This window comes from Pelodiscus sinensis, chromosome 2 (assembly GCF_052426305.1).
Source record: "Pelodiscus sinensis isolate ZL-2025 chromosome 2, ASM5242630v1, whole genome shotgun sequence".
Classification (NCBI taxonomy): Eukaryota; Metazoa; Chordata; order Testudines; family Trionychidae; genus Pelodiscus; species Pelodiscus sinensis.
Genome location: NC_143053.1, coordinates 197,445,456 through 197,471,891, shown reverse-complemented (window position 1 = coordinate 197,471,891; position 26,436 = coordinate 197,445,456). Strand labels below are relative to the sequence as shown.

At 42.2% G+C, this 26,436-nt stretch overlaps 1 protein-coding gene and 1 long non-coding RNA gene across 2 annotated transcripts in view; one reads left to right on the top strand and one right to left on the bottom strand.

Annotated features, from left to right (window-relative positions):
- LOC149525414 (uncharacterized) overlaps positions 1-26,436 on the bottom strand; it is a 168,754-nt gene that overhangs the window by 105,688 nt on the left and 36,630 nt on the right. The gene's annotated exons all lie outside the window — the stretch shown is intronic.
- The window catches only part of CHN2 (chimerin 2), a 193,648-nt gene that overhangs the window by 143,177 nt on the left and 24,035 nt on the right, over positions 1-26,436 (top strand). Inside the window, exon 7 of the mRNA XM_075922141.2 lies at positions 16,860-16,937. Within this exon, the coding sequence (XP_075778256.1) occupies positions 16,860-16,937 (78 nt within the window). The remainder of the gene's footprint in view (positions 1-16,859; positions 16,938-26,436) is intronic.

Below are 26,436 nucleotides of genomic sequence, written 5' to 3'. Positions count from 1 at the left end.
AATTACGTATTTCAAAAAAGACTTCATTTCATTTGCTGTGCAATTTAGAAATGCTTGTATCGAGTATGGAATTAATTGCATTTTTACTGCATGTTGCTACTAGTGCCATAGATATAGTAAAATAAATTCCAGGCAGAGTAGTGATGTCATTTTCTCTCTCTTTTTTTTTTTAAATCCCTTTTTTTTTTTGTATTTAGAGCAGCCATCTGTCCCTCTAAGAACAATCACTGAAGCAGCTGTGCATGTAGTGCTGTCAATAACAAAAGCTTCTACTTCATGCCAGAGGGCAGCAAACTAGAGGTTGCAGGGAGTTATAAGAACGATCAGGGTCAACTGACACCTGATGCCATGCTATATGGTAAAATAAAACTAGGATTATACAGCCTTTATGTGCATGCTGGCTAGCTGATCAGTAGGGTCACCCTTTTGTCTATGCTGTCTTTAGAAGCTATGGGAATGCATGAATATATCAGGTCCATTTCCCCATTTTTTAATCTTCAGGGTTAAAAAAAAGGTTGAGGGGGGTAGCTGCAAGCAATGAATAAAGCAAATATTACACAGCATTTCTTTTGAAGGGATAGAAAAGAGGCACTGGCAGTCAGTACTTTATAAGTGTTTGATATTGTGTATTTTGAACTATCTGGGTATTACAGAACAAGCTGTGCCATGCAGTGCAATGTATCTTGATTTTGCTGTGGTTCTCTCAATTGGTGAGCAGATATTCTAGAGGTGCAGAAATTGAGGGTTGCATAAATTGGCAGCATCTCAGGCTCACTGTCCTGGGGAGTCAGGCTGTGCATAATGGGGTGGAGCCTGGAGGGAGAGGAAGTGATGCACATGTTACATAGGATGGATTTGCCCTTTCCCTGAGCATCTCTTCAGCTTCTTCTCCCTAAGCAGTCCTAATCTAATGGCTCGCTTTTACCCTCCTTGTTCTGGGTCCATAGAGAATAGATGGGAACAGAGATGTAGGCTATAGTAACCTCCTTATGAACCTCAGGGAGGAGAGAAATTTAGAGGACTAGATTTATTTTTATAAAAAATGAAATACATATGCCTTGTGGCTGGTGAGTGCACATCTACCTTTCCCCCCCTAAAGCTAGATTGATAATTGGGGAGCAGCTTTTACCCAACAGGGTGCTTCTTGTCATGTTTCCAGGATGATTTCCAGTTTTAAGCTGACTGCCAGAGATATAGCTATGAAGCTGTGGAGCTCCTTGGATGACAATCATCTAGGGAGGAATCTGCTCGTTCCCACAGTCACAGGGAAAATATTCAGTTAAGCATGGTTGGGTGGAGTCTCAGACTCCACAGCTGGAAACCTACAAACGCAATACACAGCCCCCACAGTGGACTCCATCTTTGGACACAGAATGGTGGATGCAGAGCCCAGGCAGATCACACGATAACCACAGCTGCAGAAGCTGGGCAGCACAGGAATAGCTCAGAATAATAGTGCAACTCTTGGCTCCTCATCCGCCTGTCTTCTCTACACCAGACTTAAATTACACATATGCAAAACAGTTTCTCATGACCCTCCCCCTGCTTCCATGCTATACAAAGATGCTGAAATGGCAGATTGTGAAAACACAGGATTCTGCAGCAAAACTAACCTCCTCTCCCTTTCTCTAGAGACACGACAGTGTTAGTCTGAAGCTGTTTGTTTTGTCAAGTGTAACGGTTAAGGCTTGTTAAATAGCTTTTGATGACAGTGCTCCTTTCTGCTGTGTTCTCCCAGTGTCTGTAATGTGTCGTGTTCTGCTCTCCACTAATTGTCCACTTCATTTCCTAACTTGTATGTGTAGTTGGTGTGACCATGTACTTGGCTGCATAGTTTGCAATTTTATTACAAGAAAAAAGACACAAGATTTTGCGGGGGGAAGTGTTAGCAACAAAACAGAATACAGTAGTAAATGTATAACGTGATAGAAAATATAAAAACAGATTTCTAGGTCACACACTTGGGTGTTATACTGTGACACTGCAGTCTGTAGGCTGAGTAGATTAATGATCATATAAGAGTTTTCAAGTCTAAGGGTGACACTTTTTTTGTCTCTAGTGCACAGCCTGGAAATAGTGAAAGCTGAAAACAAAATCACATAGCACTTGATACTGCAAGGTGCTAATCATTCTCAAATCCCAGTGAGGCCCATAAGGGATAAGGAAGGCTCAACCTCTTAAGGGAACAGGCCTGTAAGAATCATCTCCTGATAAGATATGTTTTATAGATTACCAAATCATATTGTCTCAGCAAGTTATTCATGCTGTTTCACTTTATAATAATATTTTTTCAACTTGTGAGTTTCAAGTCCACTCACGTGGCTGGCTGTCTTGTTCTAGGGGGAAACTCATGGCAATTTTTGCTGTTAGTTCCAGAGAATGCCCCCAACAGACTTTCTATTCAGGCAGCTCTGCCAAAGTTACTTATGTACTTTCAGAGGTCAGCAGACTCCGATGAGTGGTTAGTGGCTCAGAACTTACTGGCTATTTTTATCTGGCTATGTGATTTCTGGGAAACTTGTCTGAAAAACTATCCTCCTCATTTTGTCATAAACCCACAAAGACTGGATTTTTGGTTCTCAGTATGAACAGCAGCACTGACTTTGGCACATAATGTTCCAAACAAACCTACAAAATTAGGCCATAATATTGATTTAGGCTCATCTAAAAGGAGGATTATTCCCTCTCCCCACCCAAGCCCCCCGGCTCCCCATCGCAATGTAGTTTTAGAAATGATATGACAAAGTGAAATAAACAAAAGATGTTCTTTAGCTACAGAAAGTTGCATTTTACATTTCACTGTCTATGCCACAGCCAACAGGCGATTATAAGATGTGTGTTACTGTCCAATAATGAATAGCTCCAGGGCATTGCAACCCTTGTGACAGAGAAATGAGAATTGTCCATAAGCAATAATGCACTGCTTGGTAGGAGCTTATAGTGCCGTATGTACTCACGGATGTGTGGCAAAGTATGAGTTTACCGTCCAGTCCCTATGTCCATTGAGTAGACATATTAGATATATACTCTGGAGTTTATTATTGAACTCACTTGTTTTAATGTTCTGGCTGGTTGAGTTCTGCTCTATTCACATCTCATCTCATGATGTCATAGCTCTTAAATGTTGTCATTCAGAGCTTGATCCTGTGATTTAGCCCAGTGGGTATTGAGGACTATCTGCACATTACAGGATTTGCCCCTCAATAAGAAGGCTTCTACCAAGAAGAAACTGTGATTGCTTATACTTAATATAGTTAGTCCAAGCTTATAAAATACAGAAACACTTATTTAATTTACTCTGAAATATATCTATAGAGAGATGCTACATGTCTGTTGTTTAAAGAAAATATTGTTCTAACTTTGGCTCTTCTAAGGTGTGTCTAGACTACAGGGTTTTGTCGACAAAAGTGGAATTTTGTCGACAAAACTATACCTGCGTCTACACTGCTGCTGAGTTCTGTCGACATAACGTCGACAGGACTCAGCAGTTTTGTCGATGGCTGTAAACCTCATTCTACGAGGAATAACGCCTTTTGTCAACAGAGTTCTATCGACAGAGGGCATTATTGCATCTGCACTGTCCTTTGCATCTACACTGTCATGTCGACAAAGCGGCTTGCTTTGTCGACAGAACTGGATGTAGTCTAGACGCTCTTTGTCGACAGAAGCTTTGTCGACAGTATCTGTCAACAAAACTTCTGTCGACAAAAGCCTGTAGTCTAGACGTACCCCTAAAGAACACTACCAATAATCGAACACCTGGGACTTTTAGCAAAATTTGATCAAACTAACTGCGTTCTGGTTAAACTAAACTACAGGAATAATTGCCACTATTATTATTAATAGATGCAATAGTTGTGCACAGTGTTTTACAGTGTTTTGCCTGTCCCAAGGAGTCTGACTCAGCCAGACACAGACTAGTACATGGGATAACATTTAATAATATGTGCTGTACCCCTATAGAGAGCAAGAAGGAGAGATACAAAGTTAGTGAGACAGGCCCAATCTGCAAATGAACAGAGATCCCAAAGGTAAAGTATTCAATTAAAATTGCTTCAAAGCTCCCCTCCAGGGCTTGGGAGGAAACACAAGAGGTTTATTTTTGGATATATTGAATTGGAGGTATCAGAAACAGTCAGATGAGAGACTGAGGTATTTGGGAGGTGAAAGATACACAGAGAGGACTGAAGGATAGAGTTGGGTGTGATTTGTGAACATCAAAGTAGCTGAAACCCTGGATGCTGATTGGGTTGCCACAGAAACAGAATAGAAAGGCAAGGAAAAGGAACTGCAGTGACAGCCCTGAGGGACTCTGGCCCAGGGACAGGATCTAGCCGCACCAAAGGAGATGGTAAAAGAATAGCCTGTGAAGCAGGAGAAAAGCAGAGACTCACAGAAGTCAAGGATGGAGGAGCGGTTCACAGTTAAGGTAGCAGGTTATAAACACTAAATACAAAGGACAGGCCATCAGTTTGGCCAGGTCATTAGTAACCTTGACAAGGTTGAAGCTGGATTGGAGAGGATAAAAGAAAGAGTGGGAGGAAAAGAAGTTGAGACAACAGAAATAAATAGGCTAGACCTGCTGTTACCATGTTAATCCCATGACTCTTCAGGGCTACTCAGGGAGAGCCTTGTAATACTTTGCTCCTTCAGATCCCTATTCAAGACCTACTGCTACCATGATATCTACAAGGGTATGAATACACTTCAGCGCTAATTCAAACTAACTTAATTCGAATTAGTTAATTCGAACAAAGCTAATTCGAACTAGTGCATCTAGACCTAAAAACTAGTTCGAGTTAGCATTTTGCTAATTCGAACTAGCATGTCCACATTGAGTGGACCCTGAACCGAGGTTAAGGATGGCCGGAAGCAGTGCCGGCAGGGCATCAGGTTAGGACTTAGAGCGTGGAGCTGCTGTCTCAGGCTAGCCGAGGGCTGTGCTTAAAGGGACCCGACCCCCACCCTGGACAGACAGTTCTCAGGGGTTCCCCGCTCGCTTGTCTAACTCGATGAGGGACAGCAAAGCAGTCCTGGCTTGCAGTGCCCTGAATGCCCACACTTGGCACATCACAGCACTCGGCAATCAGCCTGGCTGCTCTTGTCGCAGGCTGCCATCCGGGGGGGTCAGTTGGGGGGCTGCAGGAGAGCTTCCACCCCGAGGAGCCTGCAGAGTCACCCCAGTCCTCCCCATCGGGCTCGTACCCCATTCCTCCCTCACCTCCTTCCACTTACCCCTCCCTAACCCCCCTTCCTGATGTACAAAATAAAGGACACGTGTGTTCAAAAATAGAAACTCTCTTTATTGAACAAAACTCAGGGAGACTGGGAAAAGAAGGTGGGAGAGGGGAAGAGAGAGGGTGGGAGAGGGGAAGGCAATTAAAGTGATCAGGGGTTTGGAACAGGTCCCATATGAAGAGAGGCTAAAGAGACTGGGACTTTTCAGCTTGGAAAAGAGGAGACTGAGGGGGGATATGATAGAGGTCTATAAAAGCATGAGTGGTTGTCAGCCGACGGTCAGGGCTCCCTATATCTGTCCCTTAAGACCGGCTGAAGTTCTTTTAAATTGTGCCTGGTTCTGTTACAGCAACTGAAGGAGTCAGGTTAAAACTTAAACAGTTACAGGTTTACTGAGGAAGCTTATAAATCATATGGTTGCAATGGCTATTGTTCTATTTCTTAACTACTAGCAAATATAGATCTTAAAAATGGTTACAAAGAAGATAGAAAAATAGAAATAATGGTACTAAGTAACAGCTTACTCTTTCTATGTGTACACTTAAGACAGAGGACCACATCCAGGTACAATTTTTACCCCCTTCTGTGCCTCTCGACTCCAGCATTTCAGGCCAGGGCCGGTTCCTCAATTCCTAGGAAAGACGAAAATACGAGGTGGGCGTCCCCATAGAACCTCAGGAGGTCAAACACCTAACCCGACCAGCAGGTAGAGGGTAGAATGACACTCAAAGTGAGTGTGAGCTGGACCCATCTTTTATACCCATTTTGGGTCACGTATTTCTCTTTCTTATCTGTGATGCCAAATAGTGCTGGTCTGTCTTTTGTGAGACCAGTTCTTACAAGGGAGTTGTGAACTTAATTTACACTTGTAAGAGATAACTAAATTGGAATTACTGGGGGATTCTTTTCTCAGTGGGAAATTCCTCTCCCAGCGACTGTGTGTGTGTTCGAATCAACATGGGTGCCAGCCGGGGCAGTTCTTGCAGCCTCAAAGCCAGCTTATTGACTTAATCGCTCTCTCTCCACATATCTGTTTTTTCAGCTTCTCAGGATCAGATGAGCCAGCATAGACTATGCTGATTTTACTGCTCCTTCTCTGCCCTGTATGCTTCAGAGAGGCAAATAAGATGGATGATATGGGGGGTTAGTCTGTCTGGCTACTGTGGTGTCGAGAGGGTGCATAAAGAAAAGTTCTTCATTAGTTCCCATAATAGAAGGACTAGAGGACACTAAATGAAATGAATGGGTAGCAGGCTTCAAACTAATAACAGAAAGTTCTTCTTCACAAAGCAAATAGTCAACCTGTGGAACTCCTTGCTGCAGGAGGCTGTGAAGGCTACAACTAGAACAGAGTTTAAAGAGAAGTTAGATCAATTCATGGAGGTTGGGTCCATGGAGTGGTATTTGCCAGGGGGTAGAAATGGTGCTTCGGCTTTGCTCCTGGTGCCTCTGGTCTGCTGGGGACCGTCTCCAGCAGACCTGGGACACTGGGAGCAAAGCCTCTGAGGACGCCGGCAGCGGGACAGCCGTGGCCGGCTTCCCCCGCGGCTTCGGGCTGGGCTGCCCAAGCCCCTCCGTGGCTTTGCGAAGCCTCGGGGGAAGCCGGCAGCAGGGCATCCCAGGCGTGCCTGGGCTGCACCGCTGCCGGAGCCCCTCCGTGGCTTTGCTCCGTGTCTTCCTGGTCTGCAGACCAGGGAGACACGGAGCAGCTTTTCTCGCCCCAGAGTACACGGGCGGCGGGACCACGAGGTCCCGCAGTCTGTGTCCTCCGGGGCGAGAAAAACCCCGTTCGTACCTGCAAGTCGGGGACTGCCTGTACACCCGGCATATAAGACGACCCCCGATTTTTGGGGGATGTTTTTTAGCATAAAAAGTCGTCTTGTACGCCGGAAAATACGGTAGTCCTCGTAGAATGAGGTTTACCTAGTTCGAATTAAGCGCTCCGCTAGTTCGAATTAAGTTCGAACTAGCGGTTTGTATGTGTAGCGCCTATCAAAGTTAATTCGAACTAACGTCTGTTAGTTCGAATTAACTTTGTAGTGTAGACATACCCCAAGATATTAGCTGACTAGTATTAGCGAGTTTGAGGGGCATTTGGAGATTGTTGATCTTTATTTAGTTTCAAAAACATATCTTAATAATGATGTGACCTAGCACATTGGGGGAACAACCACAATATCAATAAGATTTAGAATGAGAACTTTGCTTGTGTCTACCAATCTAGATTGGAAAATACTGAAATTTTCTTTGGATTAATTAATATTTAACACATGGCACATCACAGTGCTGAATACAGGTTTTAATGTAATGTTTTCAGGAACTGAACAATGTTTGGTTTATTCAGGAAACAAAAACTTAACTCCTGACTGAAGTAGAGTAGTTTTTATGAAATGTATATCTTATATGAGGAGCACATTTATATAGCAGCATAAAGTGTTCTAGCATTCCAGCTCCTTTTATTTTTAATTGGAGATGTGTATGTGATCACACACCACTTAAGAATGTAACCACCAATGGTAGTTCCAAAATGTGTGTACTATATTTATATTTCATGGCTACGTCTACACTGCAGGTTTTTTGCACAAGAGTTCTTGCGCAAAAGGTCTTGCACAAGAGTGCATCCATACTGCCATGTACTTTTGCACAAGAGATGTGCTTTTGCACAGGTACATCCATGGCAGTGTGGACGCTCTCTTGCACAAGAAAGCTCTGATGGCCATCTTAGCCATAGGGGTTTCTTGCGCAAGAAACCCGTTGTCCACACTGCCTTCTTGCGCAACAGTACATCTTGTGTTTTGCACAAGAGCTCTTGTGCAAGAGGGCTTATTCCTCATGGGGAGAGGAATAACTCTTGTGCAAGAAGCCCTCTGTTCTGACACTTTACTGTAAATTTACTTGCGCAAGAACTCATGTGCTGTATAGACGCTCTGCAAGTTTTTGCGCAAGAACAGCCGTTCTTTCACAAAAAGCCTGCAGTGTATACGTAGCACATAAGAAGTGTAGAGTACATATTTCTAGTAATGGTCCTTCAGTTCTCCTCCTGAATCCTTGGCATTTCACCTTTAGTATGATAGCTTTGTTCATAATATTGTTTTGAGAAAAACGGAGTATATTATTTTAATCCTCCCTAATCAGATTTTTTTTAATTTTAATTCAGATTTTCTAATAAAGAGTATGTCTTTCCGTTGGGAGTTACTGTTCGTAAAGTGTGGTCTGTTTATCTATAGTTATATCATACAAATATCCACAGTCAAAGGAGCAGTGACTATACATGGAAATGGATTGCTGTCACACTAACTTGTACGTTCAGGAAGTGTGTACAGATTTTAACTAAATTTTTGGAGTATATTTACTGAAGCTGAGGCAGCTGCATTCCTCTTGCATGCAAAATTTCCATTGACGTCAAATGAGCAGTAGGATGTCGACTGAAGGTTAATGGCAGTCTCTCTGGTTTGCTGAGATCATGCTCATTGAAGCAGGGGGAGGCACTCTATGAATCTCTACTTTGCCTTGGTACATTTTAGAGTAGCCAGGGGACTGCTCTTATTGGCACTGGCTTGCAACAATCCCCAAGGGCCCCTTGGCAAGCCCATAGTAACCAGACTACATCATCATGCCCATAGTATGCCCTGGAGTGAGGGTGGCATAGAAGCCCACCTTTCTGGTTCTGCTACTGTTGAGGACTCTGTGGGTACATCTTCACAGCAGCGTTATTTTGAAATAACAGACATTATTCCAACATAACATAATGTGCGTCTACATTACAAGCCTTTATTTCGAAATAATGTCGATCCTGGAGGACTTCAACTCCTGTAACTCTCATTTCATGAAGAGAAAGGGACGTCGAAGGAAGAATGTTCTTTCTTCGACTTCCTGTAGTGTGGACAGCGCCAAAAGCAAAATTAAGCTATTTTGACTTCAGCTATGCAATTGATGTAGCTGAAGTTGTGTAGCTCAATTTGACTTTAGTCCTGCTGTGTAAACGTACCCTGCTAGACCCTGGGAATCCTTAGCTGGTAGATACATCCAGTCTTCTCTCCCCTTGTGCAGAGGGACTGACTTAAAGGGATTGCAGGGGGGAGGGGGCAGGATTCACGACTCTAATCTGCTGCTTTGTGCCCTTGGTACACATTATGAACAGTTCTTCTGAATCATGACATAGGCAGGGGATCTTTGTGGAAAAAATCCAAATGCCAAGGAGTAGGAAGGAACAAATATAATTTGTCCTTGTTGTGGTGTTATATTGTGTATCTCACTGGAGCTGGTTGGTGTTACCCACTACCTTTCTTTTAAGATAGCTTTAGGAAACAGGTAAACTCCACTGAAGCAGTTTCAACCCCAAGCAAAGTTATGTGCAAGTCTCAAATTAGAGCTATGGGGGAGGGGAGGGAAAAGCAGACAGCGCATAAATAGAAAAGGGTGCTGCTTACACAGCCTGGACATGTATAGTGCTTTACTGTCTGAAAGAAGCTGGGGCTGTAAGCAGAGGAACTATCTCCTGTTGTTTTGTTCTTCCTGTGCTCAGGGGAACAGGACTTTATACATGCCTTGTAAACAAATAAGATGCTGTCTGTGGTACCTCAATCCATCATCAGTTTCTGCTCCTAACTGAAACAACCTGTAGGAGCGCAGAACATCTTGCATTCAGGCAAAATTTTTACTAATTTCTGGAGGAGTTTTACATTTAAGAAGGGGGGAGAGGGGGCTCAAGTAAGGACATCAGCTGATCATTATCAGTGCCACAATATTTGACGACATAGTTGTTTTCTCAGGATAGTTTTGCGATCCTCTCAAAGCACTAATGGAATCTAGACAAATGCATTTGCTGTACTGTGTAATCCAGGCTTGTTTTGAGGTAGCAGCTTCAAGTGTCGTAGGCAGAACTCTTAAGGAGGAAATTAGGGGGAAAATCAATATGGTTTGCAAGATTAACACATAGTGCATCAATTCTACATTATCTTTTTGACTCAGGCAAGAATGTACCATCTCATATACTGTGTGTGGAGCATGTCATCCCAGCAAGGGGACAGGCAGTACTTTGTGCATTAAAGGCGTCAGTTCTCAATTTGCGAAAATCCCTAGGCATGGAACAAGAGGCGAGTCTGCTGCCCCAGAAATGGCCCACAAAAGCAGATTGTGACTCAGAGAGGCTTGTGGCTTCGCCCACTCTACAGTGGGGTGAGCCGGAATTGGTGTTCCTACTCTGTAGCAAGTCCCAAGCCTCGGCACTCCTCTGCATGGCTCGCAGGGGGAGCAAGAGCCAGTTCCCTGCTGCTGTGGGGGGAAAGCAGCAGAGCGCCAGCACTAAAGCCCCTGCATGGCTGGCTTTGCCCGGCGGGGTGGGTGGGTGGGTGTGTGTGTGTGTGGGTGTGTGTGTGTGTGTGGGTGTGTGTGTGTGGAGAGGTGTGAAAGTGGCTCTGTGCACTGCTGTTCTCTCTCCACCCCTGGCTGCAGGAACAGCAGTGCAGGGAAGTGCTCACCTGCAGGCTCCTACCCTGTCGCTCCTGTTGGCTAAGAATTGAGACCAATGGGAGTGGCGGGTGGCAGTGCCTGCAAACACAGGGCAGCACAGAGCTACCTGTGCACTTCCAGAAGCTGCTCCAGGTAAGCCCCTTCCTGAACCCTCTCTGCCTCCCTCCCAGACCCTGCACACTCATCCCAGCCAGCTCCTACACTCTTTCACCCAGACCCCCGCACTCCCAGCCTGCTTCTATACCCTTCCTCCTGTCCAGCACCTGCACTCCTACCCTCAGCCTGCTCCTGAACCCTACCTCCTGCCCAGACCCTGCATCCCCACCCCAGCCCACTCCCTGGCAGCCTCCTCCTGCACACTGAACCCCCACAAAATGTACTAGCTCCAGGCCACCAGAAGAGTTAATCCAGCCCTGGGTAAACCCTGAGCCTCAGCATGAGGGAAACCCTTATGCCCCAAGTTGCATGAGTAAGGTGACTGTGTTTCTTTCTGTCTGTCTGTCTTTGTCATTCTGTCTTTATGGGTATGTCTACACTACCACCCTAGTTCGAACTAGGGTGGTAATGTAGACAACCGGAGTTGCAAATGAAGCCCGGGGTTTGAATTTCCCGGGCTTCATTTGCATCTCGCCGGGCGCCGCCATTTTTAAATGTCCGCTAGCGCAGACTCTGTGCCGCGCAGCTACACGTAGCACGAACTAGGTAGTTCGGACTAGGCTTCCTATTCCGAACTACCGTTACTCCTCGTTTCATGAAGTACCTAGTCCATGCCACGTGTAGCTGCGCGGCACAGAGTCTGCGCTAGCGGACATTTAAAAATGGCAGCGCCCGGAGAGATGCAAATGAAGCCCGGGAAATTCAAATCCCAGGCTTCATTTGCAACTCCGGTTGCCTACATTACCACCCTAGTTCGAACTAGAGTGGTAGTGTAGACATACCCTATCTCTCCTTCTCACTTGGGAGGCAGGGTAGTGAGGGATTTGTTTGTTTTTGCGTCTCACTTGTGTATGGCCCCCAATTGATTCTGATGTGGCCCCCAGCCCCAAAAAGATTCCCCTCTCCTGCTATAGAGAGAGATGCAACAGATCAACAGGTAGCTCCCATGCAGCTACCTACCATTTGACTAGCTAGTGCAGGGCATAGCAGGGCATTTTTTGCCCTTTTATTCCTCTGGCACTGGTATGCAAAATGAACCACAATCTGGCCTCTACTTTCAGCAACTTTTGAGTGCTGCACGCAGAGCTAAAATTGAATTTATGCAACAACAAAAACTAAAGGTCTTTATATAACTATTTATTTTCCCCCCTCCCCCACGTCCTTTTATTAGCAAACAGCTAGTACAGGCAGTCCCCGGGTTACGTACAAGGTAGGGACTATAAGTTTGTTCTTAAGTTGAATTTGTATGTAAGTCGGAACTGGCTCCAGATTCAGCTGCTGCCACTGAAACTGACCAGGCGCTGACTACAGGAAGCCGGAGGCAGAGTTGCTCTGCCCCCAGCTTCCTGGAATCAGCCTGATCAGTTTCAACAGCTGCTGAATCTGGAGCCTGGGACAGAACAGCTGGGGCGCTGCCCAGTAGGTTCCCACAGGACCAACCCGGCAGCACCCCAGCTGCTCTACCCGAGGCATCCCGCAACAAAAGCCTGGTCTGCTGGGGGCGGGGGGGTGCACTAGCTGCGCCCTCTCCCCCCCCAGCAGACCAGGGAGACCCGAGCAAAGCCGCACAGGCGGAGGGACCCCGCCGCCCGTGTGGCTTTGTTCCGGTCTCCCTGGTCTGCTGGGGGGGTCCAGCAAAACCGCTGGACCCCCCCCAACAGACCAGGGACACCCGAGCAAAGCCGCCGCCAGGGCGGCTTTGCTCCCGGGCAAACAGGCAAAGCCACCCAGGCGGCGGCTTTGCTTGTGTGTCCCTGGTCTTCTGGGGGGGGTCCAGCGGCTTTGCTGGACCCCCCCCCCCAGCAGACCAGGGAGACCGGAAGAAGCTTTTCTCGCCCCGGAGGACACGGGTGGCGACCCGCCGCCCATGAGCTCTGGGGCGAGAAAAGCCCCGTTCGTAAGTGCGGATCCGACATAAGTCGGATCCGCGTAAGTTGGGGACTGCCTGTAGTGTTTTGAAGATTCAATTCAAATAATTCAATCATCTCATTCTAGCAAAAGGCATGCTGAAAATGAAGCCACACTAACCAACACTTCCTCTTCCCTTATAATCTAATTTTGGGTTAGTGATATAATGCCCAAATTTCTGTATAATGCACATGGCTTACTGATCAACTAAGCAGCTAAAAGTCCTACAGTTCGTGGAGATCCTCTGAACATCTCCACATCTTGTATTTGGCTGTCAATTATTATTAATTTAAACATTTTTATTAAAACTGGCAAGACATTTTCAGCTATCAGGAGTCTCCCTGCTAACCAGATGTGTCAGCTTTAGCAAGAAATGTTCTTTAGGTTAGTTGACACAATGTCCTGCTCAGCAGATCTTTCAAAAAGAAAGAAAACAATGAATAAAAAGAACTGCTTTTGAACTCTTGGACTGCATTGGGGCATGAGAAAGGAATGGAGCTTCAGAGTTCATTATTTTGAGAACAGTTCAATTTTTTGACTGTGCTGCTATTTGTGATTTACATAGAGGAGAGGGGGAAGTGTTTTGTCCTCTGCTATTGTGCCCGACTCATATCAGTTTACAGCATCCTTTGTTAAACACTGAATCTAGTGTGGCTTCATATGATCAAGTCTGTTAAGCAAATGCATTTATTGTGCACCTGTCTGTTATACATCCTGTGTTTGTAGTGAATCCTATTAAACAAATACCTGACAAAGGCATCAAGATGGCTGATAAAGGAACCTAGTGGATGAATAAATTTTGAAATACAATAAACAACTAATACTAATCCGCCTGCCTAGATACTCATGACCAGGATTAGCTTGGTTCTCCTTTAAGTCAATTAGTTAAACAATCCTATGAGAAACACCAGTATTTCCATTAGGTGCTATATGTGTGTCCTTAAGATGTCATAATGTTTTAAAAATAATGTATTCTAATATGTAGCTATTTTAAGTTGTACACTATGTGACATCATTCACCTGAGAGTTGTCACATCCACAATGTTACATAAAAATATAGTTTCCATAATGGGATTTTTATCAGTCCAGTGGTATCAATACAAATGCTAAAGTATTATAAGGAGGCTGACCTCTCTGACTTTGATTCCATCACATTGCATACCAGAGAAGAACCATTTCATGTTTATGTTGAGGGTTCATAGCTATATGTTGTTCGTTTTTTAATATCCAAAATTGCATCTGATGAAGTGGTTTTTACCCATGAAAGCTTATGCCCAAATAAATCTGTTAGTGCCACAGGATTCCTCATTGTTTTTGAAGATACAGAGTAACACAGGTCTGAGATAAATGTGAACTCATTTGAAGCAGAAGTACTGAAATAGAACATGCTAAGTGTTGAGGGCAAAAGCCTTGAAGTGAAGTGTTGATGACCCAAGCTTTCTTTCCTGAGAACTTTATCCTGCTCCCATTGAAATCAGCCCCTTGAGGAGATCACTGTTCTCACTGAAAGGGAGCAAGAGCAGGCTCTAAACATGCATTAATGTGGCTCTCTGAAGTAGGTGCTGAATGTAATTGGGAAAGGTATAACATTCCTCTGGATCTAAGCCCTGAGTGTCTGCTGGGGCTAGAACCATACATCAAATTGTACATCCTAGCCTAAAACATTAAGGCTATGTCCATACTGCAGGCTTTTTGCGTAAGAACAGCAGAGCGTCTACACTGCATGCGCGTTCTTGCACAAGTAAATTTATAGTACAGCATCAGAAAACAGGGCTTCTTCTGGAAGAGTTATTCCTCTCCCCACGGGGAATAAGCCCTCTTGCGCAAGAGCTCTTCCACAAGAAGGCAGTGTAGACTGGCAACATGAATTTCTTGCGCAAGAAACCCCTATGGCTAAAATGGCCATCAGAGCTTTCTTGCGCAAGAGAGCATCCACACTGCCATGGATGTGCTTGCATAAAAGCACATCTCTTGTGCAAAAGCACATGGCAATGTGGACGTGCTCTTGTGGAAGACCTTTTGCACAGGAACTCTTCCGCAAAACAGTTCTTATGCAAGAAGCTTGCAGTGTAGACGTAGCCTAAAGGTCTGATTAAGAGCTGATCCACAGGAGCAGATTTTTCAGGCTCAAAGCTCTGATTCCTGAACTGGCTGTTAACAGGACGTAATAATGTAAGGATGCACAGAATAGCACCAGACACCACCTCAGCTGGGGCTGAGCAATATCAATGCAGAGTGTTTAGAACTTCCTGCTGATCAGGTAACAGTGCCACTGAGTTGTTTTTTCAGCTGGAAAAATGGGTAAGAGCAACGCCTGCTTATTTAGCAAGAGGAGCTTCAACCAAAGCATCCAAATCTGATAAAATGAAGAAAGGGGGAGAGGGAGAGAGTGTGATGCTGTCAGATACCTGGAAAAGAAAGGAAAGTACATTCAGGACAGAAACAACTATGTCATTTCACATTTAAAAAGCTGATTTCGTAGGTTACAGAACTTGTTAAATGCCGTAAGTAGGGCACTATATGAAATTACACACAGCCCAATCTTACTGATGGTTGGCCATCTGTCCCTGCAGGCTTTCATATCGTAATTTGTACTGAGAGCATGTGAACTACGTGGTGATGGTGGTGGTGTTTTAAGTCAGTGAATTAGATGAACTCCCGTGGACATCTAAGGGTTTGAGGGTGTGGGTAGAGCCAAAGGAAGAAACAGCTTCACAGATTAACAAAAGTCTGTTTAGATTATATAATTTGCTCTTGTCTTTGGATTCAAGTGTGGAAAAGAATGGACATGAAGGCAGAAACAAAGGGGGGCAAGGCTATTACTGGTAAGAGTTTTAGAAGCAGCTCTCCTGATAGTATTGTCCACTTCTGTAGCACCTTTCTTCTGAGTATGTCAAGCGTGTTATAGCCACTAGAGAATGAAGCCTCACGTGATCCCTCTGAGATAGGTAACTGTTATCCTCAATGTACTGGTAGAGAAACAGAAATGAAAAGATTAAGTACCATGCTAAGGTCATTCAGAAGGCGATGGCAGAGATAGGATTAGAGCCCAGATCTCCAAAATGGGCTTTAACCACTTGTTATCCTTTCTCCCCCACTATGGTGGAGGAACCAGTTGTATTGTTGCCACTTAGCCCCCAGATCTGCCATCTAATCTGTGCAGATTGAACCTCTTGCATCTCTGCAGAGCTCCCTTGTCTAAAGTGGGCCACTGCACAGGCTAAGGGGTTTTCCATGTGAGCAGACTGAATGGCAAGGGGCTTAGTTTCTGATTTTTACTGATCATGATCAAATTGCTAAGTGGACCCCAACAAAACGCCTGGAAACGAAATGCTGCTAATCCTAGGAGTGGCACTGGATTTTTCACTTGCACCGGATATGAAAAAGAAGAGATTTTTGCCCTGCAAGATTAAACAATCATCAGGGTTTAGAGGGTTTAATCCATTGGTGTGCAGCTCAGAATGGTTCATAAGTCTCCAAGTCTGAGTGTAATTGGATGCAGCATCAGAGCCATTTTTTTAAAAACATGCTACCAACTAGAAGTGATCTTTCCTTTGAAATTTGTTGTGGCAAGAGGCTGTAAAGCTGTCACCCTGCCTGTATTTCTTCAGTGTCTCGCTGGATACCATTGCTGCGGGGAGGGGGGAGTTTTATTCAGTACATGAATTCCGACTATTGTTTCAGGCACACGTCTGCCTTAAGAAATAGCACAAAACAGGCCGTTACTTATTCAGATGCAGAAGCTCCTTCCATCACACAAGACAGCCCATTCAAGTCACATGCCAGAGGTCTCAGCAGAATGGGCTGCAGCTGCTTCAAATCTGCTGTCTAACATTAGAAGCAGTTGGACAAACCTGAGTACAGTAAGCCTCCCTGCCTCAGAGGAAGACAGGGAAAAGATTTGGGATCCAAGCACTATGTTTTCTGAGGATCTGTGGCTTGAGAATGAGAAAAATTGTGCTGTTGTTCACAAGTCTAAGCGAGGAAGGAAGCGCCAAGAGCTGCTGGCCGTGGCACTGGGGGTTAAGGCTGGAGTAAAGGGGGCATTATTATGGCAACCTCTGAAACTCTTTGCCTATTCACAGATCACCTCTTTGGTCAGAAGAGCAGCTTTAACTCAAAACGACAACCATTTCAACTATGAAAAAGCACACAATTTTAAGGTAAGAACAGCTTGGGAGTGCTGATTTCAAGATTTGTTGTGTTTTTCCCTGTGTAAAGTTTTGCACTGTGATTATATATTTCCATGTAACTCTTTATGCCACATCCAGGAGGAAAGTAGTTTTCTTCCTATGTTAAGATCCATTCATTGTATAATTCTTAACACATGTGGATAGGGCTATTTAATATGGAAAATAATCTCTCTCTAGGAACACAAGCAAAGTCAAGCAACTACTGGATCCTGCCAAATGACATATTTATATTTGAGCTCCTTAGACACAGATGTGTGTTTATTTTTTTCATGGAAATGACACTTCAGATTGATCATCTTAATCTTAAAATGTGTCCGTTTTGATCATAAAAATCTGAATTAGCAAAATCCAGATTTTTATACTGATGTGCCTGTTTAACAACACATTTTGTACTGTTTCTGTTTGCACAAAGTTGTGAAAGCCCCAGTACCTATGAACAATAAAACCAAGTGCTGTGTTGGTATTGTTGGATCTCTTTTGTTCATGTACCATATGCCAAGGAAATGTTCTTGGAGTCCCACTGAGCTATTGGATATAGGTTTGTGCTTGCTTGTCAGACTAAAATGAATAGCTATACAAGCTCAAGGATGCTTAAACGGATTGTCTTGTTGCTGGCTTATAGATACAAACTCAGATTCTTTTTCAGTCACAGCATCTGGAATGCTGTGAGCTGTGGGGGAAGTGACTCAGTCTCAGAAACTAAGATCCCAGTCATCTTGCTTTACCATCGTCTGCCAGAAGGACTGAGTTAGTTCCAGAGTGTGCCAACCCCCAGTTATCATGGTTAGAGCTGTCAAAAAATGGTTTGATGGTAACTGGGAGTGGATACAAAGTGTCTGAGAGAAATGAAAAGGAGATAAACAAGAGAAGAGAGACATGTATTATGCTCCCTGAATTCCTCTATTTTCTTAACACTCCCTGAGGATGATAATCTAGGTCACTGTCAGAATAACTTGGTTCATTATCCGAAATAGTGTTTTATTATGCTGACTTCTGGCCTTTTAATAAAAGAGAATAATTTTAATTAATGTTAATTTAGCAAGTCTGCTTTTCTCATTGTTCATCTACTATGCTTTTTCCATAAGACGTTAAACTCTATTGAATGTACTGGAATGTCTGTGCTGTGGTCAGAACTTATTAATAATTCAGTATTAATGAGTAAAACTTTACATTCAACATTTTTATGCTCTTTGTCATTCCCCTTTCTTAACCCAGCACCCACATAAAAGTCAATATTTATCTTATTGCTAAATACTGAAAGAAATAGGAGAAATATTCTATCCCTTTTTCATGATTAAAGAATCTTTTATGTTTTCTGATTTTAGCCTCATTATCATTTAAATATGAAAACTGTTTTAACTAGAAAGTATTTTCTCATGACTGAGTCTTTTTTCCACCGTGACCTATACATTCTTTCCCTTCCTCTTCAAAATTCCCCTTGTTTTGGCTTTGATTTATAACTGGAAATGTTCCCAGCAACATTGCATTTGCACAATCTAGGAATTATACACCCTTTATTACTTTCTGTTTGAAAAGAGTCATAGTTTAATGGTAAATCACATTAATAGCTTGAAAATAAATTTTAGATAATAATTTTAACCAGTAAACAAAATTAGAATTTTGAGAGAGAAACATTTTGAGAAACATTGGAAAGTTAGGTCTCTCTGAAGTGTTACAGTTACTTAACAACCCATGTTACTCACCAATCAACAATCTGTAATCTTCTGTTTTATTGTAGGATGATACTAAAATGCAGCATGATGGCTAAACATATCTCGAGCAATGTGCTAATGGTGGATTCTTTAAATAAAATAGACATATGCTAGTTTTTAATCTATTGACATATTCATAAAAACATTAAATATTAGTACAAAAAAGAAAACATTGGAGGGTTTTGAGAGCTTAAATCCTAGTTGTCATAGGTGTATGTACCCAATACCAAAATATTGTATTGTGGAACCTATGTAAAATATAATGGGCTATTTCATATGGCTGCAAAGAGGTGTTTTGTCCATTTTTATTTCACTGAATACTTAAAATGTACAGTATATTTTGCTGCATAAGGACAGGGATTTCATAACAGAGTCTATCAGAATGTATTTCATGCATTATTGTTAATGAATGCACACTGAAAAGAATCTCTGCCTTGATACATTTGAACCTCTTGGGATGAGGGATCTTTTTAAAAAAGCAACATGTTTGGTATAACTGGTTAGAAACATTGTATAACAAAGTAGTTCTGGCAGAAAGGGAAAAAGCAGGGAAAAAAATGGGTACAAAATTCAGAGCCGGATCAAGACCTCCTTGTGCCCTTTATAAAAGGCACACCTGAGACTCTTGTATGTCCCCTTCTTTTCTGATTCTGACTCATCTCCCAAAGTTCAGCATGTTGAAGCCAAGTAATTAATTAAAACAGGTGTATATGTCATTGTCCTGCAACCCCCTTCTGACAACACAATTTACTACACAGCCCCAAGACCATAGAATCAAGCCCGAGTTAGCCCATGCCCGCTGCTGGGGGAGCCTCACTATCTGGGCTGGGGAAGGGGGTCAAAGTCAAAGCCCAAGAGCTTCAGCTCCAGCCATTGGGTCTGAAACCCGAGTTCCACTGCCCAGGGCTGTGGGGTTTTGGCCCCAAGTCCTAGCAAGTCTAAGCCATCCCTGGCAATCCCATCAAAATGGGGTCATGACCCGCTTTGGGGACCCAACCCACAGTTTGAGAACTACTGAATTAAAAGGATCTAAAATATGTTTTGCATATTTAATGCCCATTTTGAATTTTACATTGCTTATATGAGGGAGAGGTTTGGTTTTAAACGTTACAGTCTGTTGTGCACTTTGTATTTGAGTAATATTGTGGGAAGGTTGTGCTAGACGCTAGTGGAGATATGTGAATGTATAGCAGTAGAGAGCGTGCAAAAGAGCAAAACAAGACTTTCTGTCTTTGCCCTGCCAAAGTAACTGCATACCAGGAACTTCAGGAGCAAAGGGATCACTCTTTCTTAGTGTCCTTGAAGAGGCACAAATGACCCTACGCAAGCTGAAGAAAAATTAGAACCAAGGCCCTACCCTCCTACCTATAGGCCAGCAAAATTGGCATGCCCCAGGGAACATGTTCCAATATACAGAAGAATGATTTGGCATACACATTCTTCCTTTGCTCCCTGGAGCTCCTGAAGAGATTGCAGGCACAATTCTTTCCAGAACTTGCCCTGGAGTAGTGCAGCTTTGTATTGTCACAGTGTGGTGCAGTATAAAAAAGCAGACAGTCTAGCCGTGTGATGATTTTTTTTTTTTTTTTTTTTTTTGGAAATAACTAAACAGTTTGCATTGTATCAAACTAGTGGTTGGAAACTGAAATTAAAAATGGAATAGATTCATTATGTGGCACATCTGGAAGTGGAAAGGATGCATAAATTGATAAAATAAATCCTTGAGGCCAATCTCAATACACAAAAAAAGGTTCTTTCTGCAATTGTGTTAGCTCATTTGAGTTAATTTAACATAACTAGAAAGTTCCCTTAAGTCTCATTAGGTCCCGATCATGCAAACACACATACATGTGGTTAACTTTGCTATCTTGAATAGTCCCATTAACTTCAACAGTACTGCTAATGGTAATAAAGCTAAATCAGTGCATAAATATTTGTAGAATCGAAGCCTCGGGCACGGCTATGCTGGAGCTGGAGGTGTAACTTCCAACGTGGGTAGACGTATGCATGCTCGTTTGGACTGAGCTAGCATCTTAAAAATAGAAGTGTACCTGTAGTGGCATGAATGGCAGGAGTGCAATTCCACAAGGTACTTACTTGAGCAGCTAGCCCATCGTCCTGCCCCCCCATACCACCATGACTACACTGCTATATTTAGCACACTAGCTCGATCAAAGTTAACACCTTTACTCTAGTCTGGAAATTACACCTCCAGTTCTAATGAAGAAACGGGCTAGTTCCTTTTAGAATGTTTCCACAAACTGCTTGATGTGATATAGACTTAGGAGGGAGTTAACTCAATTGACCTAAGAGAACTGAAGAAAATGGCCTTTTTGTCCCTTGAAACATGCTAGTCTCAAGTCACAGCAAATAGGGACTGCCATATACTCTATAGAGTCACCTTTTATAAAGCAATAGTTCATTTTTTTATAACAAAAAATAACATAGGGCTAGATTTGCCCCTCACTTGCTATTACTACTGCACAGTCTTCTGAAGTTACCCATTATCACAAATTTCAATGATGTAGGGCCTGATTCTACATTGAGGCTACGTCTACACTGGCATGAGTTTCCGAAAATGCTTTTAACGAAAAAGTTTTCCGTTAAAAGCATTTTGGAAAAGCACGTCTAGATTGGCAGGATGCTTTTCCGCAAAAGTACTTTTTGAGGAAAAGCGTCCATGGCCAATCTAGATGCGGTTTTCCGCAAAAAAGCTGCGATTGCCATTTTCGCCATCGGGGCTTTTTTGCAGAAAACAGTACTGTGCTGTTTACACTGGCCCTCTTGCGCAAATGATTTGCGCAAGAGGGCTTTTGCCCGAACGGGAGCAGCACAGTATTTCTTCAAGAACACTGACGATCTTACATGAGATCGTCAGTGTTCTTGTGGAAATTCAAACAGCCAGTGTAGACAGCTGGCAAGTTTTTCCGCAAAATCAAGTGATTTTGCGGAAAAACTTGCCAGTCTAGACACAGCCTGAGAGTAATGTTTGTTGGGCCCTGTGTCAGCACAAAGTCACAGGAACATTGATGGGGAACAAAGGAGATGCTTCAGGACATCAGCATGCAGATGCAGCTGATTGTAGGATCAGGGCCCAATGCAGGACAGAATTTGACCCATTATTATTGTAGGACCTTAAAAGTGAACTCATAGTTTAAGGTTTAGATAGATTTAGGCTATGTCTACACTGCAACACTACTGGAGTATCCCAAAATAGCTATCCCACGTCTTCACAGCAAGCCCATTATTTTAGGGTTGTTATTCCAATGTCCCTGTAAACCTCATTCTATGAGGAATAAGGGATGTTTTGGAATAGCATTTTATTTCAAAATTTGGTGCTGTGTAGACAATACCAAATGACAAAATAAGCTGTTTCGAAATAGCATTGAAATAAGATATGCAATTTGCGTAGCTCAAATGTTTTATCTCATTCCAAGTTATGGTGTAGTATAGACGCACCTTTAGTGAGCAGTAAGGGTTTAAATTATAGCATATACACTCAATTTTTTTCATAAGTCTTGATTTTTTTTAAATTACACTTCTGTGAGAAGTATTTCCATTGTCCCAAAACAAAACTGATAATGGATTCAATTCTGTTTTCTCTGAAGCCGATGGGAGTTCTGCCATTGATTTCAAGGAGATTCAGTTAAGTAAAGTGCTCCTGCTTTCCAACTGAATGTCTGAAAATCTCCTCTTCCATTTCGATATGAAAGAAAAAAGCTTAAAAACAAGTTAGAAAACACCAAAAAAAATGCCTAAAAGCTGCACCACATATTTCATATGGAGAGCACACATGTCTGCCAAAGGCAGTTCTTAATTTGCAGCTATTATATTATTATTATTGAAGGATTCTCTCTCTGGCTTTGGTGATATTACAACTATTAATGACTGTGCAAAGCATTGTACGCATGAAGAGAAAGATGGACTGGACATTCAAGAGACAGTATGGAAGCAGTGGTAGTAGAGAGTTGAAAGTAAAGGAAACAGAAAGCAGCACTAATGAAGATATATGTAATATGTATATAATAGAGAAGATTAATATGAAGAAGAAGCTGCTTTTCAGTGAAGAAGCTGGAGAGAGAGAATAATACAAAGAAACAAGATATAAATGAAGAAAATGAAAGGAGATGGCATGGAGATTAATAGAGTAATTCACTTGGAGGAGGGAAAAGAAGAAACTAAAGAGGGGAATAGCAGGAATACACCTTTTTGGATAAATACATTTTGTTGAATCAATTTTATTTATTTTATTGTACTCCTTCACAGACTATCCATATCTCTGGACAGCAAGTCTGGAGCAAAGGCATAGCATTTTGAGCACTTACACAGTAGTAATACTACTGTGTCCACTTAATTCTATAAACAGTGGTGGGGAAAGACAAGAAAAAATAGCCCAGTTTACCAGGATGTAAATCAGACCCCTTCATTATTGGGGTTATTAGGGGCTATTGACTCCCAAGACCTCAGATGACAAAGAATTGTCCCTTGCAATTTTTTAAAAGGTTGACAATATGCAAGGATACCAGCACAAGCCACCCAACATTATTCTTTATGTACAAAGAGTCTCATGAGAATCCAAAAATATGAAAGAGGGGACTCAATAAGTTATCTTGATGATTCTTCCAAAAGCCTACACCCATTTCAGTAGACAGTGGTGTGATCATAGGGAGGAGGGTATGTGACAAAAATATCAGCCTATTTCAAAATACTAAGACTGTCCCTGAACCCTTGCCCAATATAAAATAGCTCTGGGATCGGTTCTGCAGTCTTTTCTCAAGCAAAAGTCTTACTTTCAGTATCAGCCTTAAAAGTAGGACTGAGCTGAAGTGATATTTTTAAGACTACAGACCCTTCTGTTTTCTTGACAGACCCTTCTGTTTTGTTGACATTGAAAGTAGTGGTAGGCCGAGACTCAGGGGGTAGCCGAGTTAGTCTATTAGGGTATGTCTACACTTGCTACCTAGTTCGAACTAGGGATGCAAATGTAGCTGACCGAAATTGCTAATGAAGCAGGAATTTAAATATCCCACACTTCATTAGCATAATCTCGCCCGTGTGCTATTCCGCTCGCCAGCTGATTCAAACCAGGAAGTGAGCTCCAGGATGCGTTAGTTCGAATCAAACCCCTTGGTTCAAACTAACATTACTCTTCATTTTTTACACCAGCATTTTGAGGAGTAATGTTAGTTCGAACCAAGGGGTTTGATTCGAACTAATGCGTCCCGGAGTGCACTTCCTTGTTCGAATGAGTTGGCGAGCGGACTAGTGTGTGGGTGAGTTTATGCTAATGAAGTGCGGGATATTTAAATCCCCGCTTCATTAGCAATTTCGGTCGGCTACATTTGCATTTCTAGTTTGAACTAGGGAGCAAGTGTAGATGTACTCTTACAGAAAAAAAACAACAAATGATCAAGTAGAACTTTAAAGACTAACAAACATCTAGATGGTGGTATGAGCTTTCATGGGCACAGCCCACTTCCTCAGATGACCCGAGTTGTGAGTTTGGGATATGAAAATTCTAAATAAATTGAATTTGTGGATGAACTGTGATTCCAGGGCCTCCCTGTGGATCTGTCTTGTGTTGCTGGTTTGTGATAAGACAGCTACTTGCAGGTCTGTCAGACTGTGGTTTGGCAGGCTGAAATGCTCACCAACAGGCTTCTGTATGTTCCCTGGAATTTCCCTGTATGTTCGTCCGCAAATTCAATTCACATGCTAATGGACATCATCCTGCTATGGGCTTGCTAGGACACTACCTACTTGATAACCACTGAAGGTGCTAACAGCTCTCTGAGTGGTATCCTTCCTGTCTTAGGAATCTATCTATTGACTTTGATTTTTATCTGCTTAGGTTTAAGTACCCATCTCCAGATACTTAATGATGCTTTCTCTCCCTCCTGCCTCCCTTTTCTTTCTCTCCCCCCTTCCCTTCCCCTCGCCTAGTTATTTCAAGATTTCATATCCCAAAATCATAACTTCAGTCATCTGAAGAAGTGGACTATGCCCACAAAAGCTCATGATACCATCTATATGTTTTGTTAGTCTATAAAGTGCTACCAGACTTTAATGACCTTTTTTTTGTCATAGGGTTGCCAGATGGTTTCATCAAAACTACCAGACACACTTGACATTACATCACAATCTACATTACATCTTATTTAGAAAATACTGGACATTTGTATTTTCTCATTTATATTTTCTCAAATTGTTTCCCGAACAGAAAGCTCAAATACTAGACTGTCCGGTTCAAAACTGGACACCTGTCAACCCTATTCAGATATGTATCTTACTTGACATTCATGCTTATCCACACCTCTTGACATTTCATCTAAAAATCTCAAAAGATCACAGTTTTTACTTGTGAAATAGCAGTATTTCTCTGTTTCAACTGGACCAAAAATGCTGCAAGAGCAGGCTTTTTCATGGTATTGCATTTTGGTACATGTAATTTCAGCCAAAATTTTCACATGGAGATATGAAAGTAAAATTAAATAAATAAGTTTAAGTGAATTTTTGAAGTCTCAAAATCAGTGGAAGATGACCTCTCTGGTTTGATTCCTCAGTGAAATTAATAATGACCACTTCCTGTTAATACAAGAAAAGACCAAGATATAATCAGGTACCAAATTCTAAATGCTCTACAATGTGATCAGTTAAATACCTCTATGTGAAGTGAATAAGTAGGCCTTAAATAACCTAGAAACTATGTTATCGATTAACCTGGATGTAAAACCATGCAATTTTAATAATGCTGAACAACCTTTTCCAATCATTTTACATAAAAAATTAGCTTTTGAATCAAGAGAAACAAGAGATGCTGAGACTCTAAAGATTAACAACACCCTAGAAACAAGCAATTTTGAGCTTGCAATTAAATGTAGGTGTAAGCCCACACATTACATAGTACAGTTCTAAAATTGGTAGCATTGCAGCCATAAATAATTGTCTCTCCAATTTTGTACCTACATTATGTTGGAGGTCACATTTTAAAGTTTAAGCCTAAAACTCCAAGGGCAATATTCTCAGCTGATGTAATTGGAATGTGCCCTTTGCACCTGCTTGGGCTCTAGCTGGAAATGCATGTTAATTGATCCTTGTAAGACAACATAGGAATTAAGCAAGAAGAGATAGAAATACATATTTATCAACAAGTTTTACTACAAAGAAGTGTTTCCCCTTGGCACATGTTCACATGAGCGCTAACACATTACAGAAATATAATTTGAATTGCTCAAGCATTTTTTCGTATCAAAAGACATGGAAATATTAGCATTGTTTTACGCTAAATAGTAATTGATTTACAGCTGCAATTAGTTACATAATTATTGACTACATGGGTAATTAGAAGTAATTTGTTGTCAAGCTATGCTAAGTGAAAATGTAGTTTTTAATCCTCAAACTAGAAAGATAGTAAGATATTTAAAACACTTCATTTTGCCAAGGAATTACAATGTTGTCATCAATTAATACAAACTCATTTTAGGCAGGAAAAAACAACAAATGAGTTTTTTTTAGACAAAAAGTAAAATGAAACAGGAAAATGCAGCAGTAAGGGACACGTGAGTTTGGTTTATTAATTAGTATTTGTTTTTCAAGATAAATGGAGAGAAGTATTTAAGGATATACAGTACATAGCTGTTACAACTAAACTTGGGACAAAATTCACCCAGGTGCAATACCATCAAAGCCAGTAGTTACAGAAGGGATTAATTTTGCCAAGAGCTATAATGTAAGTGATACAATGAACATTGTATTTT